We start from the raw sequence: 26646 nt of genomic DNA on the forward strand, positions 1-26646 counted from the left end.
GTCGTCCTCACCAGGGTCGTAACCAACTTCAGTGGTTAAAGACTCACCTTCGATGGCCACTGGCACGCTGGAGAAGTGTGCTCTTCGCGGATGAATGCCGGTTTCAACTACCGGGCAGACGTGTGTGGGTGAGCAGATTTGCTGATGTCAACATGAACAGTGTCCCATGGTGGGGTTAAGCTACAGACAAACATATTTGCACTTTTATCGATAGCAATTTGAATGCACAGAGATACCGGGATGAGATCCTGAAGCACATCCTCCGCCGCCATCAACTCACGTTTCAGCATGGTAATGCTCGGCCCCATGTTGCAAGGATCTGTACACAATTCCTGGAAGCTGAGAATGTCCCAGTTCTTCCATGGCCTGCATCCTCACCAGACATGTCGCCCATTGAGCACGTGTGGGATGCTCTGGATCAACAGGTACGACAGCGTGTTCCAGTTCCCGCCGACATCTAGCAACTTCTCACAGCCATTGAAAAGGAGTGGGACAACAATCAACAGCCTGATCAACTCTATGCGAAGGAGATGTCACACTGCGTGAGGCAAATGGGGGTCACAACAGATACTGACTGGTTTTCTGAGCCTCTCCCCAACCTTTTTAAGGTAGCTGTGACCAGCAGATGCATATCTATATTCCTAGTCATGTGAAATCCATAGATTAGGGCCTAATGAATTTATTTCCAATTGACAGTACCTTATATACTGTAACTGTAAAAAATGAAATTGTTGCAAGTTTCATTTATAATTTTGTTCATGAGCATAACAATTGCTTAAATTGCATGGACTGAGTCTGTGCAATAATGAGTATCTCTGTACCCACACATACAGTCGTGGCCAAAAGTTGAGAAGGCAAAGATATTGCTGCCAGTAAGATTGCACCTAAATCAACCATTTATCGGCTCAACAAGAACTTCAAGGAGAGCGGTTCAATAGTTGTGAAGAAGGCTTCAGGGCACCCAATAAAGTCCAGCAAGCGCCAGGACCGTCTCCTGAAGATGATTCAGCTGCGGGATCGGGGCACCACCAGTACAGAGCTTGCTCAGGAATGGCAGCAGGCAGGTGTGAGTGCATCAGTGCGGCAAATACATTTGGACGAAGACCTGGTGTCAAGAAGGGCAGCAAAGAAACCACTTCTCTCCAGGAAAAACATCAGGGACAGACTGATATTCTGCAAAAGGTACAGGGAAAAGGTACAGGGATTGGACTGGTGAGGACTGGGGTAAAGTCATTTTCTCTGAATCCCCTTCCGATTGTTTGAGGCATCTGGAAAAAAGCTTGTCCGGAGAAGACAAGGTGAGCGCTACCATCAGTCCTGTGTCATGCCAACAGTAAAGCATCCTGAGACCATTCATGTGTGGGGTTGCTTCTCAGCCAAAGGAGTGGGCGTGGTTGCATCATGTTATGGGAAAAACTGGTTCAGTCTGCTTCCCAACACACACTGGGAGACAAATTCACCTTTCAGCCAAATTCACCTTTCAGCAGGACAACAACCTGAAACACAAGGCCAAATATACACAGGAGTTGAATGATCCTGAGTGGCCTAGTCACAGTTTTGACTTAAATTGTCTTGAAAATGTATGGCATGACTTGAAAATGGCTGTCTAACAATGAATAACAACCAACTTGACGGAGCTTGAAGATTTGTAAAAAGAATAATGTGCAAATGTTGTACAATCCAGGTGTGTAAATCTCTTGAGACTTACCAAGAAAGACTCAGCTGTAATCGCTGCTGAAGGTGATTCTAACATTGACTCAGGGGGTTGAATACTTATCTAATCAAGATTTGTTATATTTAAAATAAATATGTACAAATATATTTTTTTCCCACTGACATTATAGAGTATTTTGTGTAGATCATTGACACAAAAAAAAAAACAAATCAATTTTAATCTCACTTTGTAACAACAAAATGTGGAATAAATCAATGTGTGTGAATACTTCCTGTACTATGTCCTATTTGTATATGCCTCATGAGCTTTCGTTCAGCTACCTTACGCCATCAGAACCCCAAATATGAGCTTCTTTTACTCAATGTTTGTTAACAATGTAAATGCAAACAGTGTATAGCCTCAACATGGTTAACTATTACATTTGATATCATGGATGGTCCGTCCTTATATACATAGCTCTGTCTATGGTTTTGAGTCCTTACATTTTCCCAAGCCCAACCCTTAGCTTTTGACAAAAATGGGTGAAATAAGGATTCTAGCAAAATAGGATTCTAGCAAAATAAGAATTCTAGCAAAATAAGGATTCTAGCTAAATAAGGATTCTAGCTAAATAAGGATTCTAGCTAAATAAGGATTCTAGCTAAATAGTTCTAGCAAAATAAGAATTCTTGCAAAATAGTTCTAGCAAAATAAGAATTCTAGCAAAATAGGATTCTAGCAAAATAGGATTCTAGCAAAATAGGATTCTAGCAAAATAGGATTCTAGCAAAATAAGAATTCTAGCAAAATAAGGATTCTAGCTAAATAAGGATTCTAGCTAAATAAGGATTCTAGCTAAATAAGGATTCTAGCTAAATAGTTCTAGCAAAATAAGAATTCTTGCAAAATAGTTCTAGCAAAATAAGAATTCTAGCAAAATAGGATTCTAGCAAAATAGGATTCTAGCAAAATAGGATTCTAGCAAAATAGGATTCTAGCAAAATAAGAATTCTAGCAAAATAAGAATTCTAGCAAAATAGGATTCTAGCTTTAACAGACAGTTAATATGGTTATCTTCGATGAACAAGCTATAAACAGGTTATTTCTTAAGATAGTTCTTTATACATAAAATGATAATATTTCATATGGGTATAAAATACAGGACCCATCAGGATATTGGCATGTACTGTACACAACTTAAATACTGTTGTGATCATACCTTATTTGGTGTTTTTCCAGGAAGCCTACATTTCCTTCAAGCAAACTGTATATAAAAGGTCTAAATTACTAGTGTATACAATCAATGGTTCAGATATATTCATAGCATATTCATGTCAGTCCTCGTCACAACCAGTCCACAGTTCAGTTAATTTCTCCATACAGAGAAAGTAAAAGGCGTGTTCAGTTGGTCATTCAATCCAGTGGCCACAAGGTGGCACTACAACAAAGACATTAGTATTATTATTTTATTATCAGTTGACTTGAAGACAGAGACACTGGAACTAGATACAGGCAAGAGTCTATGGCAATGTTCGAGAGCAAGGATTTGATCCGTGATGCATAGTGGGTAAATGCTGACTGACTTATCTACAAGTAGTCATGAGTAGTTATTTATGATTCAAGGTGATTGGTCAGGATTCGGCAGTGGTCTCCAACAAGCCCAATATATTCAGGCAGCAGTCACTCCCAGAGGGACCTGATCCTAGATCAGATTGAGATGTTTTGTTTTCGATGTGAGAAAGGAATTGTGATGTTGAGCAGTTCGAAGGTCATGTCGTCACTTAAAATGTCACATCGTGCCATAACTCAATGTTAAAACATTTAATTGATCCTGGATCTTTGACGTTATTCCTCGTGGGTCCATTTCCTACTTTCTCCTTCTTTACCCTTTGACATTGTGGTCAGTCTCCTCAATTTGAAAGGAAGTCGATGGCGGCTCGGACCGTCTGATTGGTCGCCATGTCCACCGCCGTCACTTTGATCTCTGTGTCTCCGAACTGCATTGTGGCTCGGATCTCTCTCCTTTCCGCCCCGGCAACCGTCCCCGGCAACGCCTCCGGTAGATCCAGAGTGATCGCGCCACACTTCCTCACTCCAGGGTCGCTGATGTAAACAACGTCGTCGCTGACGCTGCAGTAGATATTGATGATGATCTTCCTCTGGCCGGATCTGGAGAAAGAGGGAGAAGGTTTGGTGATTCTCTCTAAGTTTGTGTGTGTGTGTGTGGAGGTGCAGAGTCTTGGGTCCCTTAAGCCTTTCCCAGCCATGCTGTGTGTGTCTGTTTGTGTGCATGTTTATGTGTGTAGGTACTGTGTGTGTGTGTGTGAAGGTGCAGAGTCTTGGGTCCCTTAAGCCCTTCCCACCCATGCTGTGTGTGTCTGTTCGTGTGCATGTTTATGTGTGTAGGTACTGTGTGTGTGTGTGTGTGTGTGTGTGTGTGTGTGTGGGGAGGTGCAGAGTCTTGGGTCCCTTAAGCCTTTCCCAGCCATGCTGTGTGTGTCTGTTCGTGTGCATGTTTATGTGTGTAGGTACTGTGTGTGTGTGTGTGTGTGTGTGTGTGTGTGTGTGTGGGGAGGTGCAGAGTCTTGGGTCCCTTAAGCCCTTCCCAGCCATGCTGTGTGTGTCTGTTTGTGTGCATGTTTATGTGTGTAGGTACTGTGTGTGTGTGTGGGGAGGTGCAGAGTCTTGGGTCCCTTAAGCCCTTCCCAGCCATGCTGTGTGTGTCTGTTCGTGTGCATGTTTATGTGTGTACGTACTGTGTGTGTGTCTGACCCGACCTTGCTGTGTTTATGTAACCCGACTTTGCTGTGTGTAAGTGTGTGTGTGTGTGTGTGTGACCCGACCTAGCCGGTGTGTAGCTCCGCCTCACGACCTCGCCTAAAGCCACTGATTGGTCAACGGAGACGAATCTGTCGAGGATGTCGGTGCACCAATCACGGCCTTCCTTGACCAGTAGTTTGTCCCGGGGGTGTCGACCCTCCACGAAGCGATTTAGAACCCCAACGCCGTAGGTCAGAGGGCAACGACGCACACGCACCTGAAGGAGAGTAAAGGGAAATGTTTATAACAGGGTGCCACAGTGTGTGTGTGTGTGTCTCCTGGGGAGAGGAGAGAGAGCGGCGATTGGTTCGAATAGTTGGTGACGTCATAGCACCTGGAGGGAGGAACAGGGGAAATGTTTAGAACTGGAGGTGAATCTCAATCGTATTTCCTTGATTCCTCACATCCTCTGTCCTCACCTCCTTCTCAACCCATTGGAGAAGTTCAGAGTGGAGGAACCTTTTGAGAAGGATACGAGGAGAGAGGAATCAAGGCAATAAGGAAATACAATTGAGATGCACCCATGGTAGTAGTGTGTATACGTACCACAGTGGGGTTGAGAGTGGAGGTGTTAAACCAGAAGTCCACAAACATTTGACCAACTAGGGGGTTAAGGTTAGAATTAGTGTTAGAATAAGGTTTAGGAGCTAGGGTTAGTTTAATGGTTAGGAGCTAGGGTTAGTTTAATGGTTAGGAGCTAGGATTGGGTTTATGGTTAGGAGCTAAGATTAGTTTTAGGGTTAGGAGCTAGGGTTAGTTTAATGGTTAGAAGCTAGGGTTAGGTTTAGGGTTAAGAGCTAAGGTTTAGGGTTAGGAGCTAGGGTTAGTTTTAGGGTTAGGAGCTAGGGTTAGGTTTAGGGTTAGGAGCTAGGGTTAGTTTTAGGGTTAGGAGCTAGGGTTAGGTTTAGGGTTAGGAGCTAGGGTTAGGTTTAGGGTTAGGAGCTAGGGTTAGGTTTAGGGTTAGGAGCTAGGGTTAGGTTTAGGGTTAGGCTTAGAGTTAGGTTTTTGGATTAAGGTTAAAGGTTAGGGAATATAGAATTTTGAATGGGGCTGAATTTTGTCCCCCCACTATGTCAGTTATTCAAGACTGTGTGTGTGTGTGCGCACCACGGTGTGACTGTGTACCACGGTGTGACTGTGCGTACCACGATGTGTGTGTGCGTACCACGATGTGTGTGTGCGTACCACGATATGTGTGTGCATACCACGGTGTGTGTGTACCATAGCGTTTGTCTGTGTGTATATGCTCTCACCACGGTGGGGTCCAGTCCGAACAACACAGCCCCTTTCAGTATGGTCAGACCCACATCCTGAGGGATGATGATGCGACACGTTTGACCCAAAGCATTCTGGGCAGCCCGCTGCAGCATGGGCGACTCAGCGAAACCCCCAACCAGGAACAGGAAGCGAACACCCTGCACTTCCTGTCTCTGCATCAACTCCTCTGGAGGGAGAGAGGAATGAGAGGGGAGGTGAGACCAACATGTCAATGTTGAGGTTTATATAAAACATGCCCCTTTATGCTACATTGTCAGACCAAATAATGTTAGAGAGAGAGTGTGTGTGTGTGTGTGTGTGTGTGTGTGTGTGTCTCACCAATGTGTTTGATGATGTTGTTAATGGTGGGTTGGAACAGTTCGTTCATGGCTTCAGGAGTGAGACGTAGCATTCCCTGAGACGACCACTTCACTATGTTCATGCTAGAGAGAGAGAGAGAGACATTGTAAATAAGAATTCGTTCTTAATTGACTCGCCTGGATAAATAGAGAGAGAGACATGCAGGGGATTAGGCGACCACTTTTCTATGTTCTTACTAATGTAGCGAGAGGGTGTTACACACTATTTTTTATTTTGTTCATCCTCACACACTGAGAGAGGTCAAATACACACACACACAACCTTTCTCTCCCCACAACATACTTGCTCTTGCGCAGGGCAGTCTCCACACTCTGTCCTCTGTATCTTTTGTAGAAGTCGATAAAGGAGAAGGGCAGAGAGATATTCAGGGCGTTGGATCGCCCCGGCGTGGCCGTGCGTTTACGAGCCTCGAACGCGATGGTCAGGTCGACCCATGCAGCGGGACGCTTCGCCTAAAAAAATATAGATATATTTATCAGACGCTATTATCCAAAGCAATTTACAATCGTGGGTTTGACTCCCCAGCCGGAATCAAACCCACGACCGTGGCGTTACAAGCGTCATGCTCTATGCTCTAGCAATTACCTTGAAGCTCTCGATAAAGTCCTCTCCGAAGATCTTACAAAGCATGGCTTCAAAGGCTAGGTCGACGCCGACCGCCCCGTATGGACCTCCTAAAATAAGCATATGAATAAAAGCATTGTATGAGTCTCGTAAAAAAGTATTCACCCCTGAGTATTCACCCCTGAGTACTCACCCCTGAGTACTCACCCCTGACTATACACCCCTGACTATACACCCCTGACTATACACCCATGAATATACACCCCTGATTATACACCCTTGACTATTCAACTAAGGAATATACACCCCTGACTATACACCCCTGACTATACACCCCTGACTATACACCCCTGATTATACACCCCTGACTATACACCCCTGACTATACACCCCTGACTATACACCCCTGAATGTACACCCCTGAATGTACACCCCTGACTATACACCCGTGAGTATACACCCCTGACTATACACCCCTGACTATTCAACTGAGGAATGTACACCCCTGATTATACACCCCTGACTATACACCCCTGACTATTCAACTAAGGAATGTACACCCCTGACTATACACCCCTGAGTATACACCCCTGAGTATACACCCCTGACTATTCACCCCTGACTATACACACCTGACTATTCAACTAAGGAATATACACCCCTGACTATACACCCCTGAGTATTCAACCCTGACTCTACACCCCTGAGTATACACCCCTGAGTATACACCCCTGAGTATACACCCCTGAGTATACACCCCTGAGTACACACCCCTGACTATACACCCCTGACTATTCACCCCTGACTCTACACCCCTGACTATTCACCCCTGACCGCTGCCATGTTGGTGTAGGGAGGTGAAGAGGTGTGTGTATATATGTGGGGTTATATCCTTCCTGTTTGGCCCTGTTTGGCCCTGTCCGGGGGAGTCCTCGTATGGGGCCACAGTGTCTCCTGACCCCTCCTGTCTCAGCCTCCAGTATTTATGCTGCAGTAGTTTATGTGTCAGGGGGCTAGGGTCAGTTTGTTATATCTGGAGTACTTCTCCTGTCCTATTCGGTGTCCTGTGTGAATCTAAGTGTGCGTTCTCTAATTCTCTCCTTCTCTCTTTCTCTCTCTCGGAGGACCTGAGCCCTAGGACCATGCCCCAGGACTACCTGACATGATGACTCCTTGCTGTCCCCAGTCCACCTGGCCGTGCTGCTGCTCCAGTTTCAACTGTTCTGCCTTATTATTATTCGACCATGCTGGTCATTTATGAACATTTGAACATCTTGGCCATGTTCTGTTATAATCTCCACCCGGCACAGCCAGAAGAGGACTGGCCATCCCACATAGCCTGGTTCCTCTCTAGGTTTCTTCCTAGGTTTTGGCCTTTCTAGGGAGTTTTTCCTAGCCACCGTGCTTCTACACCTGCATTGCTTGCTGTTTGGGGTTTTAGGCTGGGTTTCTGTACAGCACTTTGAGATATCAGCTGATGTACGAAGGGCTATATAAATAAATTTGATTTGATTTGTAGGTAGGTGAAGAGGTGTGTGTAGATAGGTGAAGAGGTGTGTGTAGGTAGGTGAGGAGGTGTGTGTAGGTAGGTGAAGAGGTGGGCGTAGGTAGGTGAAGAGGTGGGCGTAGGTAGGTGAAGAGGTGGGCGTAGGTAGGTGAAGAGGTGGGCGTAGGTAGGTGAAGAGGTGTGTGTAGGTAGGTGTGTGTAGGTAGGTGTGTGTAGGTGGGTGAAGAGGTGTGTGTAGGTAGGTGAAGAGGTGTGTGTAGGTAGGTGAAGAGGTGGGTGTGTGTAGGTAGGTGAAGAGGTGGTGTCTAAGCTACAATTAATCTGTTACCTGAGGCCTTGTAGAGTTCCTTCAGTGTCCCCTGCGGCTGCTCTCTGATCAGTTAGGTACTGTATAAGGTAAGGTATCTAAGGTGAGGTATCTAAGGTCGTAAGGTGTCTAAAGGGGTGAGGTATCTAAGGTGGTAAGGTGTCTAAGGGGGTGAGGTATCTAAGGTGGTAAGGTGTCTAAGGGGGTGAGGTGTCTAAGGGGGTGAGGTGTCTAAGGGGGTGAGGTATCTAAGGGGTTGAGGTATCTAAGGTGGTGAGGTATCTAAATTTAGAAATCTATATTATTCAATTATTGCACCCACACTGCTCACGTGTGCCAACGCGAGTCTGCGTTGCCAAGGGCTAAAATAGAAGTCAGTTCTATTTCTGACGCAGATTGCGCTACAGGTCCTGCCTCTCCCATCTCCTCATTGGTTTATAGAAGCAGGTACCCACGTGCCATCTCCTCATTGGTTATACCCACGTGGGTGACTGAAAGACTAAATAGGTCGGTGGCGGTAATGCACCTAATTTATGAAAGTTGCCAATCACAATTTAAAGTCGGAGAAGTAAAAGCCTGGAAGGAGGAGAGATGACTAGAAACGATTCGGTTGACCGTTTTATGTGTGGATTAATTAGTGGAGTAGAGGGCCTTGTGCATTTCAGGTAAAATAACAACTCAATGTTTATATCCCAGGACAAATTAGCTAGCAACAGCAAGCTAGCTAAATAGGACAAATTAGCTAGCAAGTGCAAGCTAGCTAGCTAAATTGCCAAAATGTTTAATGCTTCTCGACCTGTCCCCAAATTAATATAATTAGTTCAGAGTTTGTTTTGATATTTTAACCTGCGTGTCGTGATTGCATTTGGTGTGGGGGGACAAAATACATTTATGCACGATGGCGCACGTGTGCAGTCGGATTGGGTTCCATGTAAGGTGGTGAGGTATCTAAGGTGGTGAGGTATCTAAGGTGGTGAGGTATCTATGGTGGTGAGGTATCTAAGGTGGTGAGGTATCTAAGGTGGTGAAGTATCTATGGTGAGGTATCTATGGTGAGGTATCTAAGGCGAGGTATCTAAGGTGGTGAAGTATCTAAGGTGGTGAGGTATCTATGGTGAGGTATCTATGGTGAGGTATCTAAGGCGAGGTATCTAAGGTGGTGAAGTATCTAAGGTGGTGAGGTATCTATGGTGATGAGGTATCTAAGGTGAGGTATCTAAGGTGGTGAGGTATCTAAGGTGAGGTATCTATGGTGATGAGGTATCTAAGTTGAGGTATCTAAGGTGGTGAGGTATCTAAGTTGAGGTATCTAAGGTGGTGAGGTGTCTAAGGTGGTGAGGTATCTAAGGTGGTGAAGTATCTAAGGTGGTGAGGTATCTATGGTGAGGTATCTAAGGCGAGGTATCTAAGGTGGTGAAGTATCTAAGGTGGTGAGGTATCTATGGTGATGAGGTATCTAAGGTGAGGTATCTAAGGTGGTGAGGTATCTAAGGTGAGGTATCTATGGTGATGAGGTATCTAAGTTGAGGTATCTAAGGTGGTGAGGTATCTAAGTTGAGGTATCTAAGGTGGTGAGGTATCTAAGGTGGTGAGGTATCTAAGGTGGTGAGGTATCTAAGATGGTGAGGTATCTAAGGTGAGGCGTCTAAGGTGGTGAGGTATCTAAGGTGAGGTATCTGAGGTGAGGTATCTAAGATGAGGTTTATATGGTGGTGAGGAATCTAAGGTGAGGTATCTAAGGTGGTGAGGTATCTAAGGTGGTGAGGTATCTAAGGTGGTGAGGTATCTAAGGTGGTGAGGTATCTGAGGTGAGGTATCTAAGGTGGTGAGGTATCTGAGGCGAGGTATCTAATGTGGTGAGGTATCTAAGGTGGTGAGGTGTCTAAGTTGAGGTATCTAAGGTGGTGAGGTATCTAAAGTGGTGAGGTATCTAAAGTGGTGAGGTATCTAAGGTGTTGAGGTAACTGAGGTGCTGGGGTATCTAAGGTGAGGTATCTAAGGTGAGGTGTCTAAGGTGGTGACGTATCTAAGGTGGTGAGGTATCTATCTAAGGTGGTGAGGTATCTAAGATGGTGAGGTATCTAAGGTGAGGCGTCTAAGGTGGTGAGGTATCTAAGGTGAGGTATCTGAGGTGAGGTATCTAAGGTGAGGTTTGTAAGGTGGTGAGGTATCTAAGGTGAGGTATCTGAGGTGAGGTATCTAAGATGAGGTTTATATGGTGGTGAGGAATCTAAGGTGAGGTATCTAAGGTGGTGAGGTATCTAAGGTGAGGCATCTAAGGTGGTGAGGTATCTAAGGTGGTGAGGTATCTAAGGTGGTGAGGTATCTAAGGTGGTGAGGTATCTAAGGTGGTGAGGTATCTAAGGTGGTGAGGTATCTAAGGTGGTGAGGTATCTAAGGTGGTGAGGTATCAATGGTGAGGTATCTTAGGTGAGGTGTCTAAGGTGAGGTGTCTGAAGTGAGGTATCTGAGGTGGTGAGGTATCTAAGGTGGTGTGGTATCTAAGGTAAGGTGAGGTATCTAAGGTGGTGAGGTATCTAAGGTGGTGAGGTATCTAAGGTGGTGAGGTATCTAAGGTGGTGTGGTATCTAAGGTGGTGTGGTATCTAAGGTGAGGTATCTGAGGTGGCGAGGTATCTAATGTGGTGAGGTATCTAAGGTGGTGAGGTGTCTAAGGTGGTGAGGTATCTAAGGTGGTGAGGTATCTAAGGTGGTGAGGTATCTAAGGTGGTGAGGTATCTAAGGTGGTGAGGTATCTAAGGTGGTGTGGTATCTAAAATGCTGAGGTATCTAAGGTGGTGAGGTATCTAAGGTGGTGAGGTATCTGAGGTGCTGGGGTATCTAAGGTGAGGTATCTACGGTGAGGTGTCTAAGGTGGTAAGGTATCTAAGGTGAGGTATCTAAGGTGGTGAAGTATCTAAGGTGGTAAAGTATCTAAGGTGGTGAGGTGTATAAGTTGAGGTATCTAAAGTGGTGAGGTATCTAAAATGCTGAGGTATCTAAGGTGGTGAGGTATCTGAGGTGCTGGGGTATCTAAGTTGGGGTATCTAAGGTGAGGTGTCTAATGTGGTAAGGTATCTAAGGTGATGAGGTATCTATCTAAGGTGGTGAGGTATCTATCTAAGGTGGTGAGGTATCTATCTAAGGTGGTGAGGTATCTATTAAAGGTGGTGAGGTATCTAAGATGAGGTATCTAAGATGAGGTATCTAAGGTGGTGAGGTATCTAAGGTGGTGAGGTATCTAAGGTGGCGAGGTATCTAAGGTGGCGAGGTATCTAAGGTGGCGAGGTATCTAAGGTGGCGAGGTATCTAAGGTGGCGAGGTATCTAAGGTGGCGAGGTATCTAAGGTGGCGAGGTATCTAAGGTGGCGAGGTATCTAAGGTGGCGAGGTATCTAAGGTGGCGAGGTATCTAAGGTGGTGAGGTTTCTAAGGTATCTAAGGTGAGGTATCTGAGGTGGTGAGGTTTCTAAGGTGGTGAGGTTTCTAAGGTGGTGAGGTATCTGAGGTGGTGAGGTATCTGAGGTGGTGAGGTATCTGAGGTGGTGAGGTATCTGAGGTGGTGAGGTATCTGAGGTGTTGAGGTATCTGAGGTGGTGAGGTATCTAAGATGGTGAGGTATCTGAGGTGGTGAGGTATCTGAGGTGGTGAGGTATCTGAGGTGGTGAGGTATCTAAGGTGGTGAGGTATCTAAGGTGGTGAGGTATCTAAGATTGTGATGTATTTAAGGTGGTGAGGAATCTGAGGTGCTGAGGTATCTAAGGTGAGGTGTCTAAGGTGAGGTGTCTAAGGTGAGGTGTCTAATGTGGTGAGGTATCTAAGGTGAGGTATCTAAGGTGGTGAGGTATCTGAGGTGGTGAGGTATCTAAGGTGATGTATCTAAGGTTAGGTGTCTAAAGTGGTGAGGTATCTAAGATTGTGAGGTGTCTAAGGTGGTGAGGTATCTGAGGTGAGGTATCTGAGGTGAGGTATCTAAGGTGAGGTGTCTAATGTGGTGAGGTATCTAGTCTGGTGAGGTATCTAAGGTGGAGAGGTATCTAAGGTGGAGAGGTATCTAAGGTGGAGAGGTATCTAAGGTGGAGAGGTATCTAAGGTGGAGAGGTATCTAAGGTGGAGAGGTATCTAAGGTGGTGAGGTATCTAAGGTGATGTATCTAAGGTTAGGTGTCTAATGTGGTGAGGTATCTGAGGATCTGAGGTATCTAAGGTGGTGAGGTATCTAAGGTGGTGAGGTATCTAATGTGAGGTATCTAAGGTGTTGGGGTATCTAAGGTGAGTTAACTAAGGTGAGGTATCTAATGTGGTGAGGTATCTAAGGCGGTGAGGTATCTAAGGTGGTGAGGTGTCAATGGTGAGGTATCTAAGGTGGTGAGGTATCGTAGGTGAGGTGTCTAATGTGGTGAGGTATCTAAGTTGGTGTGGTATCTAAGGTGAGGTATCTAAGGTGGTGAGTTGTCTAAGGTTAGGTATCTAAGGATGTGAGGTATCTACTTTGAGGTATCTGAGGTGGTGAGGTATCTAAGGTGGTGAGGTGTCTAAGGTGAGGTATCTAAGGTGGTGAGGTATCTAAGGTGGTGAGGTATCTAAGGTGGTGAGGTATCTGAGGTGAGGTATCTGAGGTGAGGTATCTACGGTGAGGTATCTAAGGTGGTGAGGTATCTGAGGTGAGGTATCTAAGGTGAGGTATCTAAGGTGGTAAGGTATCTAAGGTGGTGAGGTATCTAAGATGGTGAGGTATCTAAGGTGAGGTATCTAATGTGAGGTGTCTAAGGTGGTGAGGTATCTAAGGTGAGGTTTGTAAGGTGATGAGGTATCTAAGGTGAGGTGTCTAAGGTGGTGAGGTATCTAAGGTGGTGAGGTATCTAAGGTGGTGAGGTATCTAAGGTGGTGAGGTATCTAAGGTGGTGAGGTATCTGAGGTGAGGTATCTACGGTGAGGTATCTACGGTGAGGTATCTAAGGTGGTGAGGTATCTAAGGTGGTGAGGTATCTGAGGTGAGGTATCTAAGGTGGTGAGGTATCTGAGGTGAGGTATCTAAGGTGAGGTATCTAAGGTTGTTACCTGAGACCTTGTAGAGTTCCTTCAGTGTCCCCTGGGGCTGCTCTATCTGGTGAACTGTCAGGTCTACTGTTCCTCCTCCACAGTCTGCCACTATGTACCGGTCACCTGGTGAGATAACACACATGCACACACACACACACACACACACCATGAAAGATCTGTATCTTTTGAGTGTAAATTTCAATCATTCAGCACTCAATCTTGAATTTTTTTTTTGTGTCTCATGGAGTTTAAGAAAGTATATATTTTTTAATAGAGCTTTCTTACGATGCAGTGGTTTAATCTGTCAGTCTATCAGTATGTGTGTGTGTGTGTGTGTGTGTGTGTGTGTTTATTTGACAGTGTGTGTTTTCTCTCTGATGGAGGTCTGAGTATACCATGAGAGTTTGTTATGAGTCGATCTCCCAAGCATAAACAGCTCCCAGGTATTACAATAGCTGAGATGGCGTGTGTATGTTTGTTTATGTTTGTGATAGCTATAGAGATAAGGCTGGACCTCTGTGTTTATTGCTATAGAGTGAGGGAGAAAGGGAGGAAAGAGAGGAGGGACAGAAAGGGAGGAAAGAGAGGGAGGAAAGAGAGGGAGGAAAGAGGGAGGAAAGAGAGGCGAGGGAAAGAGAGAGAGGGGAGGGAAAGAGAGGAGGGAAAGAGAAGGAAGAAAGAGAGGGAGGAAAGAGAGGAGGAAAAGAGGGAGGAAAAGAGGGAGGAAAAGAGGGAGGAAAGAGAGGGAGGAAAGAGAGGGAGGAAAGAGAGGGGAGGGAAAGAGAGGAGGGAAAGAGAAGGAAGAAAGAGAGGGAGGAAAGAGAGGGGAGGAAAGTGAAGTTTTTGTGAAAAGGGTGAGTAATTCATTAGGAATTGGGAGGAGAGGAGAGAAAGGAAGAGGGGGGAGAGAGAGAGCGAGAGAGAGAGTTTATTTACAGTAGAGTTGTAGAGGAGAGTCTCAGGGGCCAAACCCTTCCTGGCCATGGTGTGTGTGCCATGGTGTGTGCCTGTGCTTGCAGGCGTGTGTGTGTGTGTCAGGAAGGGAGGCAGGGTAGTAGGGGTCAGAGAGGGCGCGTGGCTCTCCAGACCCCTGTCATGGCTCAGTGAGAAGAGAGATGGGGTGAGGGACCGGTTTCGGGATTTTTTTGGCGCATTGGGGAGTTGAAGAGTTGATTATTTTGACCCTGGACCTCAAAGCCTTTCTCACTGTCTACCCCCTTATATCCGTCTGTGTTCTGTCTATCTGACTGTGTGCACGCTAGTATGTGTGTGACTAACCAGTCTGCATCTCTGACCAGAGTTCTCCAGTCCCTCTCTCCACCAGGAAAGTTCTGCTGTGTCTCGCTTTCCTCAGCTGCTCACGCGCTGCAACACACACACACACACACACACACACACACACACACACACACGATACAGACAACATTTTAACAACCATACAATAACATTCAAACAAACAACCTACAACATACAAAAAAAAAAAAAAACAACTCTCAACCCACAGTTAGAACAGACACAGAGTACATGGTAATGTAACTCAACCAACCCACAGTTAGAACAGACACAGAGTACATGGTAATGTAACTCAACCAACCCACAGTTAGAACAGACACAGAGTACATGGTAATGTAACTCAACCAACCCACAGTTAGAACAGACACAGAGTACATGTTAATGTAACTCAACCAACCCACAGTTAGAACAGACACAGAGTACATGTTAATGTAACTCAACCAACCCACAGTTAGAACAGACACAGAGTACATGTTAATGTAACTCAACCAACCCACAGTTAGAACAGACACAGAGGACATGGTAATGTAACTCAACCAACCCACAGTTAGAACAGACACAGAGTACATGGTAATGTAACTCAACCAACCCACAGTTAGAACAGACACAGAGTACATGGTAATGTAACTCAACCAACCCACAGTTAGAACAGACACAGAGTACATGTTAATGTAACTCAACCAACCCACAGTTAGAACAGACACAGAGTACATGGTAATGTAACTCAACCAACCCACAGTTAGAACAGACACAGAGTACATGTTAATGTAACACAACCAACCCACAGTTAGAACAGACACAGAGTACATGTTAATGTAACTCAACCAACCCACAGTTAGAACAGACACAGAGTACATGTTAATGTAACACAACCAACCCACAGTTAGAACAGACACAGAGTACATGGTAATGTAACTCAACCAACCCACAGTTAGAACAGACACAGAGTACATGTTAATGTAACTCAACCAACCCACAGTTAGAACAGACACAGAGTACATGTTAATGTAACTCAACCAACCCACAGTTAGAACAGACACAGAGTACATGTTAATGTAACTCAACCAACCCACAGTTAGAACAGACACAGAGTACATGGTAATGTAACTCAACCAACCCACAGTTAGAACAGACACAGAGTACATGGTAATGTAACTCAACCAACCCACAGTTAGAACAGACACAGAGTACATGGTAATGTAACTCAACCAACCCACAGTTAGAACAGACACAGAGTACATGGTAATGTAACTCAACCAACCCACAGTTAGAACAGACACAGAGTACATGGTAATGTAACACAACCAACCCACAGTTAGAACAGACACAGAGTACATGTTAATGTAACTCAACCAACCCACAGTTAGAACAGACACAGAGTACATGTTAATGTAACTCAACCAACCCACAGTTAGAACAGACACAGAGTACATGTTAATGTAACTCAACCAACCCACAGTTAGAACAGACACAGAGTACATGGTAATGTAACTCAACCAACCCACAGTTAGAACAGACACAGAGTACATGGTAATGTAACACAACCAACCCACAACATTAAACCATGGTAGATACTTGAACACATTTATGCCATTTAGCAGACACTCTTATCCAGAGCGACTTAGGAGCAATTAGGATAAGTGCCTTGCTCAAGGGTACAGCAACATATATATATATATATATATATATATATATATATTATTTTACCTAGTTAGCTCAGTGATTCAAACCAGGGACCTTTCGGTTACTGGCCCAATGCTCTTAAACTAGGCTACACCCCCAAGCCAATACATTCAAACTTTAGTGAGGGGGCCCTGGAACCGACCCAATACATTCAAACTTTAGTGAGGGGGCCCTGGAACCGACCCAATACAATCAAACTTTAGTGAGGGGGCCCTGGAACCGACCCAATACAGTACATTCAAACTTTAGTGAGGGGGCCCTGGAACCAACCCAATACATTCAAACTTTAGTGAGGGGGGCCCTGGAACCGACCCAATACATTCAAACTTTAGTGAGGGGGCCCTGGAACCGACCCAATACAGTACATTCAAACTTTAGTGAGGGGGCCCTGGAACCAACCCAATACATTCAAACTTTAGTGAGGGGGGCCCTGGAACCAACCCACTACATTCAAACTTTAGTGAGGGGGGCCCTGGAACCAACCCACTACATTCAAACTTTAGTGAGGGGGTCCTGGAACCGACACAATACATTCAAACTTTAGTGAGGGGGGCCCTGGAACCGACCCACTACATTCAAACTTTAGTGAGGGGGCCCTGGAACCGACACAATACATTCAAACTTTAGTGAGGGGGCCCTGGAACCGACCCACTACATTCAAACTTTAGTGAGGGGGCCCTGGAACCGACACAATACATTCAAACTTTAGTGAGGGGGCCCTGGAACCGACACAATACATTCAAACTTTAGTGAGGGGGCCCTGGAACCGACCCACTACATTCAAACTTTAGTGAGGGGGCCCTGGAACCGACACAATACATTCAAACTTTAGTGAGGGGGCCCTGGAACCGACCCAATACAGTACATTCAAACTTTAGTGAGGGGGCCCTGGAACCGACCCAATACAGTACATTAAAACTTTAGTGAGGGGGGCCCTGGAACCGACCCAATACAGTACATTCAAACTTTAGTGAGGGGGCCCTGGAACCGACCCAATACATTCAAACTTTAGTGAGGGGGCCCTGGAACCGACCCAATACATTCAAACTTTAGTGAGGGGGCCCTGGAACCGACCCAATACATTCAAACTTTAGTGAGGGGGCCCTGGAACCGACCCAATACATTCAAACTTTAGTGAGGGGGCCCTGGAACCGACCCAATACAGTACATTCAAACTTTAGTGAGGGGGCCCTGGAACCAACCCAATACATTCAAACTTTAGTGAGGGGGCCCTGGAACCGACCCAATACATTCAAACCGACATAACTGTCTGAATTTTAACTAACTGTAAATGGCTTCAACCACTGAAAACAACAGAGTAAAGACTTGCACTGCAGCCAAGAAAGAATGGAGAGAGATAGTAGAGAGATACGAGAGAGAGAGAGAGTTAAAATAGCAGAGATTTGCACTTAAAATGGGCTTTAACCTCTAAGCATCTTGGGTTTTTACAACATACCCGGATGTGGTTAGTGTTCGGTGATGTGTTTATATTAGCTGAGGACATTGTGCTTTAACCCTGGTCAACCTTGGTCTAAACAACAATTACAGTACCCTTGTTGTAGGTATAGTCTCTGTTGTAGGTATAGTCTCTGTTGTAGATACAGTCCCTGTTGTAGATATAGTCTCTGTTGTAGGTATGGTATATGTTGTAGGTATAGTCTCTGTTGTAGATCATCTCTGTTGTAGGTATAGTCTCTGTTGTAGATATAGTCTCTGTTGTAGGTATAGTCTCTGTTGTAGATATAGTCTCTGTTGTAGGTTTTGTCTCTGTTGTAGATACAGTCTCTGTTGTAGATCATCTCTGTTGTAGGTATAGTCTCTGTTGTAGATATAGTCTCTGTTGTAGGTATAGTCTCTGTTGTAGATATAGTCTCTGTTGTAGGTTTTGTCTCTGTTGTAGATACAGTCTCTGTTGTGGATACAGTCTCTGTTGTTGGTATAGTCTATGTTGTAGATACAGTCCCTGTTGTAGATACAGTCTATGTTGTAGATATAGTCTATGTTGTAGATATAGTCTATGTTGTAGATACAGTCCCTGTTGTAGATACAGTCTATGTTGTAGATATAGTCTATGTTGTAGATATAGTCTATGTTGTAGATATAGTCTATGTTGTAGATACAGTCCCTGTTGTAGATATAGTCTCTGTTGTAGATACAGTCCCTGTTGTAGATACAGTCCCTGTTGTAGATACAGTCTATGTTGTAGATATAGTCTCTGTTGTAGATACGGTCTATGTTGTAGATACAGTCTATGTTGTAGATATAGTCTATGTTGTAGATACAGTCCCTGTTGTAGATATAGTCTATGTTGTAGATATAGTCTCTGTTGTAGATACAGTCTATGTTGTAGATATAGTCTATGTTGTAGAAACAGTCTATGTTGTAGATATAGTCTATGTTGTAGAAACAGTCTATGTTGTAGATACAGTCTCTGTTGTAGATCATCTCTGTTGTCTATTTTGGGACAATGACAAGGCCCTGTATTGTATCTTTGACATCTGGGATTTTGAAATGAGACCCACATTGGGGATATGGAGGGTTTGTGTGTGTGTGGAGGGGGAGGGGGGCCATTTGAACCCTGACCTATACTTTTTCATATGGTAATGACTGAACAGAATAACATAACCAGGGACCACTGAAAAAAAAACTGTGTGTTCATGCGTGCTTGTGTGTTTTTATAAGGGGTCTGGAAGTCATTTTACAGCAAAGAAATACAAAGGAGGGAGAGGGAGAGGGAGAGGGAGAGGGAGAGGGAGGGGGAGGGGGAGGGGGAGGGGGAGGGGGAGGGAGGGAGGGAGGGAGGGAGGGAGGGAGGGAGAGGGAGAGAGAGAGAGAGAGAGAGAGAGAGAGAGAGAGAGAGAGAGAGAGAGAGAGAGAGAGAGAGAGAGAGAGAGAGAGAGAGAGAGAGAGAGAGAGAGAGAGAGAGAGAGAGAGAGAGAGAGAGAGAATACACAGAGAGAGAGAGAATACACAGAGAGAGAGAGAGAAAAGACACACACAGAGAGAGAAAGAGAGAGGGGTATCATGGCCTCCTGAGTTCTTCTGCAAAAATATATAATTTCAGTTGGATAAATGTAGATAAACTGAATTTTTTCGCAAAGACTTCTACATCAAAACCAGTTCAGTCTGAACCTACTTCTGAAGCCAAAAAGTAAAAGACAATCTCTAGGTAATTGTATTATATAAAGCTTAATAAATAAGGCTACTAAGCTTACCAAGCTGCTAGGACAGAATTGACCTGGCTTTAACTTGTGTGACGTGAGAGGTGTGAACATTCCTGGGCCTAACAATGGCAGGAGAGTTTCACAGCCCCCCACCCAAATGCAGAGACCTTTGAAGCCCTCATGGCTTATCCCTGTAGAGAGGTCATTACAATACAGTGCCCCTTGGATATTAAAAACAACACTGCACGGAATAAGTACCAAAAAAAGCTCCTCAAGGACAATCCAGAGACACTATTTGCCGACTGCTACAAAGACGGGAACGTAAGCAACTTCATTTTCCACACAGACCCTCCTCTGGCATGGAGCTATATTAACCAGACCATCCCCTGGCATGGAGCTATATTAACCAGACCATCCCCTGGCATGGAGCTATATTAACCAGACCATCCCCTGGTATGGAGCTATATTAACCAGACCATCCTCTGGCATGGAGCTATATTAACCAGACCATCCCCTGGCATGGAGCTATATTAACCAGACCATCCCCTGGCATGGAGCTATATTAACCAGACCATCCCCTGGCATGGAGCTATATTAACCAGACCATCCCCTGGCATGGAGCTATATTAACCAGACCATCCCCTGGCATGGAGCTATATTAACCAGACCATCCTCTGGCATGGAGCTATATTAACCAGACCATCCTCTGGCATGGAGCTATATTAACCAGACCATCCCCTGGCATGGAGCTATATTAACCAGACCATCCCCTGGCATGGAGCTATATTAACCAGACCATCCCCTGGCATGGAGCTATATTAACCAGACCATCCTCTGGCATGGAGCTATATTAACCAGACCATCCCCTGGTACAGTGCTATATTAACCAGACCATCCCCTGGTACAGTGCTATATTAACCAGACCATCCCCTGGCATGGAGCTATATTAACCAGACCATCCTCTGGCATGGAGCTATATTAACCAGACCATCCCCTGGTACAGTGCTATATTAACCAGACCATCCCCTGGCATGGAGCTATATTAACCAGACCATCCTCTGGCATGGAGCTATATTAACCAGACCATCCCCTGGTACAGTGCTATATTAACCAGACCATCCCCTGGCATGGAACTATATTAACCAGACCATCCTCTGGCATGGAGCTATATTAACCAGACCATCCTCTGGCATGGAGCTATATTAACCAGACCGTCCCCTGGCATGGAGCTATATTAACCAGACCATCCTCTGGCATGGAGCTATATTAACCAGACCATCCCCTGGTATGGAGCTATATTAACCAGACCATCCCCTGGCATGGAGCTATATTAACCAGACCATCCTCTGGCATGGAGCTATATTAACCAGACCGTCCCCTGGCATGGAGCTATATTAACCAGACCATCCCCTGGTATGGAGCTATATTAACCAGACCATCCCCTGGCATGGAGCTATATTAACCAGACCATCCCCTGGTATGGAGCTATATTAACCAGACCATCCCCTGGCATGGAGCTATATTAACCAGACCATCCCCTGGTATGGAGCTATATTAACCAGACCATCCCCTGGTACAGTGCTATATTAACCAGACTATCCTCTGGCATGGAGCTATATTAACCAGACCATCCCCTGGTACAGTGCTATATTAACCAGACCATCCCCTGGTACAGTGCTATATTAACCAGACCATCCCCTGGCATGGAGTTATATTAACCAGACCATCCCCTGGCATGGAGCTATATTAACCAGACCATCCCCTGGTACAGTGCTATATTAACCAGACCATCCCCTGGTATGGAGCTATATTAACCAGACCATCCCCTGGCATGGAGCTATATTAACCAGACCATCCCCTGGTACAGTGCTATATTAACCAGACTATCCTCTGGCATGGAGCTATATTAACCAGACCATCCCCTGGTACAGTGCTATATTAACCAGACCATCCCCTGGTACAGTGCTATATTAACCAGACCATCCCCTGGCATGGAGTTATATTAACCAGACCATCCCCTGGCATGGAGCTATATTAACCAGACCATCCCCTGGCATGGAGTTATATTAACCAGACCATCCCCTGGCATGGAGTTATATTAACCAGACCATCCCCTGGCATGGAGTTATATTAACCAGACCATCCCCTGGTACAGTGCTATATTAACCAGACCATCCCCTGGCATGGAGTTATATTAACCAGACCATCCCCTGGCATGGAGCTATATTAACCAGACCATCCCCTGGCATGGAGCTATATTAACCAGACCATCCCCTGGCATGGAGCTATATTAACCAGACCATCCCCTGGCATGGAGTTATATTAACCAGACCATCCCCTGGCATGGAGCTATATTAACCAGACCATCCCCTGGCATGGAGCTATATTAACCAGACCATCCCCTGGCATGGAGCTATATTAACCAGACCATCCCCTGGCATGGAGCTATATTAACCAGACCATCCCCTGGCATGGAGCTATATTAACCAGACCATCCCCTGGCATGGAGTTATATTAACCAGACCATCCTCTGGTATGGAGCTATATTAACCAGACCATCCCCTGGCATGGAGCTATATTAACCAGACCGTCCCCTGGCATGGAGCTATATTAACCAGACCGTCCCCTGGCATGGAGCTATATTAACCAGACCATCCCCTGGTACAGTGCTATATTAACCAGACCATCCCCTGGCATGGAGCTATATTAACCAGACCATCCCCTGGCATGGAAACTGGAAACTGGAAACTGGAGAAAAGAGAGGAGGAAAGAAAAGAGAAAACGGGAGGAAAGAGCGGAGGAAACGGGAGGAAAGAGAGGAGGAAACGGGAGGAAAGAGGAAGAAACGGGAGGAAACAGAAGTAAACGGGAGGAAACAGAGGAGGAAACGGGAGGAAAGAGGAGGAAACGGGAGTAAAGAGGAGGAAACGGGAGGAAAGAGAGGAGGAAAGAGATGAGGAAACGGGAGGAAAGAGCGGAGGAAACGGGAGGAAAGAGAGGAGGAAACGGGAGGAAAGAGGAAGAAACGGGAGGAAACAGAAGGAAACGGGAGTAAAGAGGAGGAAACGGGAGGAAACAGAGGAGGAAACTGGAGAAAAGAGAGTAGGAAAGTAAAGAGAAAACGGGAGGAAATAGAGGAGGAAACGGGAGGAAACAGAGAAGGAAACTGGAGAAAAGAGAGGAGGAAAGAAAAGAGAAAACGGGAGGAAATAGAGGAGGAAACGGGAGGAAAGAAGAGGAAACGGGAGAAAAGAGGAGGAAACGGGAGGAAACAGAGGAGGAAACGGGAGAAATGAGAAGAGGAAACGGGAGGAAAGAGCGGAGGAAACGGGAGGAAAGAGGAGGAAACGGGAGGAAAGAGAGGAGGAAACGGGAGGAAAGAGAGGAGGAAACGGGAGGAAAGAGAAGAGGAAATGGGAGGAAAGAGATGAGGAAACGGGAGGAAAGAGAGGAGGAAACGGGAGGAAAGAGGAAACGAGAGGAAACAGAGGAGGGAACGGGAGAAAAGAGAGGAGGAAACGGGAGGAAAGAGGAGGAAAGAGAGGAGGAAACGGGAGGAAAGAGGAGGAAACGGGAGGAAAGAGAGGAGGAAAGAGAAGAGGAAACGGGAGGAAAGAGAGGAGGAAAGAGATGAGGAAACGGGAGGAAAGAGAGGATGAAAGAGAGGAGGAAACGGGAGGAAAGAGAGGAGGAAAGAGAAGAGGAAACGGGAGGAAAGAGAGGAGGAAAGAGATGAGGAAACGGGAGGAAAGAGCGGAGGAAACGGGAGGAAAGAGAGGAGGAAACGGGAGGAAAGAGGAAGAAACGGGAGGAAAGAGGAAACGGGAGGAAACAGAGGAGGAAACGGGAGAAATGAGAGGAGGAAAGAGAAGAGGAAACAGGAGGAAATAGCGGAGGAAACGGGAGGAAAGAGAGGAGGAAACGGGAGGAAAGAGAGGAGGAAACGGGAGGAAAGAGAGGAGGAAACGGGAGGAAAGAGAGGAGGAAACGGGAGGAAATAGCAGGAAACGGGAGAAAACAGAGGAGGGAACGGGAGAAAAGAGAGGAGGAAAGAGAGGAGGAAATGGGAGGAAAGAGAGGAGGAAACGGAAGGAAACAGGAGGAAAGAGAGGAGGAAAGAAAAGAGGAAACGGGAGGAAAGAGATGAGGAAATGGGAGGAAAGAGAGGAGGAAAGAGAGGAGGAAACGGGAGGAAAGAGAGGAGGAAAGAGAAGAGGAAACGGGAGGAAAGAGATGAGGAAACGGGAGGAAAGAGAGGAGGAAACGGGAGGAAAGAGAGGAGGAAAGAGATGAGGAAACAGGAGGAAAGAGAGGAGGAAACGTGAGGAAACGGGAGGAAAGAGAGGAAGAAACGGGAGGAAAGAGAGGAGGAAACGGGAGGAAAGAGATGAGGAAACGGGAGGAAAGAGAGGAGGAAAGAGAAGAGGAAACGGGAGGAAAGAGAGGAAGAAACGGGAGGAAAGAGAGGAGGAAACGGGAGGAAAGAGAAGAGGAAACGGGAGGAAAGAGAAGAGGAAACGGGAGGAAAGAGATGAGGAAACGGGAGGAAAGAGAGGAGGAAACGGGCGGAAAGAGAGGAGGAAAGAGATGAGGAAACGGGAGGAAAGAGAGGAGGAAACGGGAGGAAACGGGAGGAAAGAGAGGAGGAAAGAAAAGAGGAAACGGGAGGGAAGAGATGAGGAAACGGGAGCAAAGAGAGGAGGAAAGAGAAGAGGAAACGGGAGGAAAGAGAGGAAGAAACGGGAGGAAAGAGAGGAGGAAACGGGAGGAAAGAGAAGAGGAAACGGGAGGAAAGAGATGAGGAAACGGGAGGAAAGAGAGGAGGAAACGGGAGGAAAGAGACATTCAAACAACAACAAAGAGGAGTCCCTGCCAATGTATTGGTAAACAGCTGAGGGATCGGGCTGGAGAAATGTAACCACTCTCAATTTCATAGACAGAGCTACAGACGCAAGGACCGACCATTCATGACATCAACATGATAGTTTTAACCATGATTTGAGGCCGTTACAGTGTTTGAGAAAGAAAGAGATGAGAGAAAGTTAACGGGACAGAGTGTGGGTGAGATCATGGGCTCACAGCATCTTGTTCCAATTACAATATCCTGTGTGTGTGGGTGGGTGTATGTCCATTCACACAGAATACACACACATAATTCTGCACTGCTGTAACAGCACACACACAGGCATACAGTCATTCAAGGCAAAGCCAGATACATTACACTCTCTCTCTCTCTCTCTCTCTCTCTCTCTTTCCTTCTGTCTATCTCTCTCTCTCTCTCTCTCTCTCTCTCTCTCTTTCCTTCTGTCTCTCTCTCTCTCTCTCTCTCTCAATTCAATTCAAGGGCTTTATTGGCATGGGAAACATGTGTTAACATTGCCAAAGCAAGTGAGGTAGATAATATATAAAGTGAATATATAAAGTGAAATAAACAATAAAAATGTACAGTAAACATTACACATACAGAAGTTTCAAAACAATAAAGACATTACAAATGTCATATTATATATATATATATATATATATACAGTGTTTTAACAGTGTACAAATGGTAAAGGACACAAGATAAAATAAATAAGCATAAATATGGGTTGTATTTACAATGGTGTGTGTTCTCTCTCTCTCTCTCTCTCTCTCTCTCTCACCTTGTCTGAAGCTGGAGTCAAAAGGGCGGGACCCGTCGCTCTCCAAGCTGAGACCATTGGTCATTGGCCGGAGGCTCAGGTCAATCACCTGGTGTAGGCGGAGCTTGCGACAGTAGATGGAAGCTGCTTCAGGTTCGAGAGCTATCAGGAGCTGTTCTGGAGTGTCAGGAGATACCAGACCAGCCTAGAGAGAGACAGAGGGAGAATTCATCTAAATGTAAGGTTCTAGAGAGAGACAGAGAGAGGTTCTAAGCCTCAGACAAGATCAGCCTGAATAGTGGGGGTTAGAGGGGGTATGCATAGAGGGGGTTAGAGGGGCTATGTATAGTGGGGGTTAGGGAAGGTATGTATAGTGGGGGTTAGAGTATGCACATTGTGGGTTAGAGGGTGTTATGCATAGTGGGGGTTGGAGAGGGTATGCATAGTGGGGTTCGAGGGGGTATGCACAGTGGGGGTTAGAGGGGGTATGGACAGTGGGGGTTAGAGGGGGTATGCACAGTGGGGGTTAGAGGGGGTATGCACAGTGGGGGTTCCAGGGGGTATGGACAGTGGGGGTTAGAGAGGGTATGGACAGTGGGGGTTAGAGGGGGTATGTATAGTTAGAGGGGTGATAGAGTAAGACAGCTGCTGAACCTAAACATTTTAGGATTAGATAAACAGAGATAAACCGTGTGTGATTACAGTGTGATTTATGGATTCAAATAAAGTTGTTTCAATATAAATAATTGTTGGGTTTTTGGCAAAAGTGACTGAGGTAAAGTGAGGCTTTGGTAAATGGAGCAGGAGTCAAATTGTAGGGGGAGTTGAGTAAGAGATTAGAGAGGGGTTGTCCTGACAGAGCTGGACTGGGGTTGTAGAGGAGAGCAGATGGGTTGTCCTGACAGAGCTGGACTGGGGTTGTAGAGGAGAGCAGTTGGGTTGTCCTGACAGAGCTGGACTGGGGTTGTAGAGGAGAGCAGATGGGTTATCCTGACAGAGCTGGACTGGGGTTGTAGAGGAGAGCAGATGGGTTGTCCTAACAGAGCTGGACTGAGAGGAAAGGGGTTGTCCTAACAGAGCTGGACTGAGAGGAGAGGGGTTGTCCTGACAGAGCTGGACTGAGAGGAGAGGGGTTGTCCTAACAGAGCTGGACTGAGAGGAGAGGGGTTGTCCTGACAGAGCTGGACTGAGAGGAGAGGGGTTGTCCTAACAGAGCTGGACTGAGAGGAAAGAGGTTGTCCTGACAGAGCTGGACTGGGTGGAGAGGGGTTGTCCTGACAGAGCTGGACTGAGAGGAGATGGGTTGTCCTGACAGAGCTGGACTGAGAGGAGAGGGGTTGTCCTGACAGAGC

The 26646-nt window shown here is 45.8% G+C and overlaps 1 protein-coding gene across 3 annotated transcripts in view; it reads right to left on the bottom strand.

The window, feature by feature from the left end:
* Positions 1–2756: 2756 nt before the first annotated feature.
* The window catches only part of hspa12b (heat shock protein 12B), a 43727-nt gene continuing 19837 nt past the window's right edge, over positions 2757–26646 (bottom strand). For all 3 annotated transcript variants that reach the window (XM_036987226.1, XM_036987227.1, XM_036987225.1), the window contains 9 exons: positions 25316–25499; positions 14809–14895; positions 13549–13653; positions 6698–6786; positions 6395–6564; positions 6071–6174; positions 5728–5918; positions 4498–4691; positions 2757–3823 (listed from right to left, as the gene is read on the bottom strand). In XM_036987226.1, the coding sequence (XP_036843121.1) occupies positions 3565–3823; positions 4498–4691; positions 5728–5918; positions 6071–6174; positions 6395–6564; positions 6698–6786; positions 13549–13653; positions 14809–14895; positions 25316–25499 (1383 nt within the window). In that variant the 3' untranslated portion in view covers positions 2757–3564. The remainder of the gene's footprint in view (positions 3824–4497; positions 4692–5727; positions 5919–6070; positions 6175–6394; positions 6565–6697; positions 6787–13548; positions 13654–14808; positions 14896–25315; positions 25500–26646) is intronic.

The sequence above is a fragment of the Oncorhynchus mykiss genome, chromosome 9 (assembly GCF_013265735.2).
Source record: "Oncorhynchus mykiss isolate Arlee chromosome 9, USDA_OmykA_1.1, whole genome shotgun sequence".
Lineage (NCBI taxonomy): Eukaryota > Metazoa > Chordata > Actinopteri > Salmoniformes > Salmonidae > Oncorhynchus > Oncorhynchus mykiss.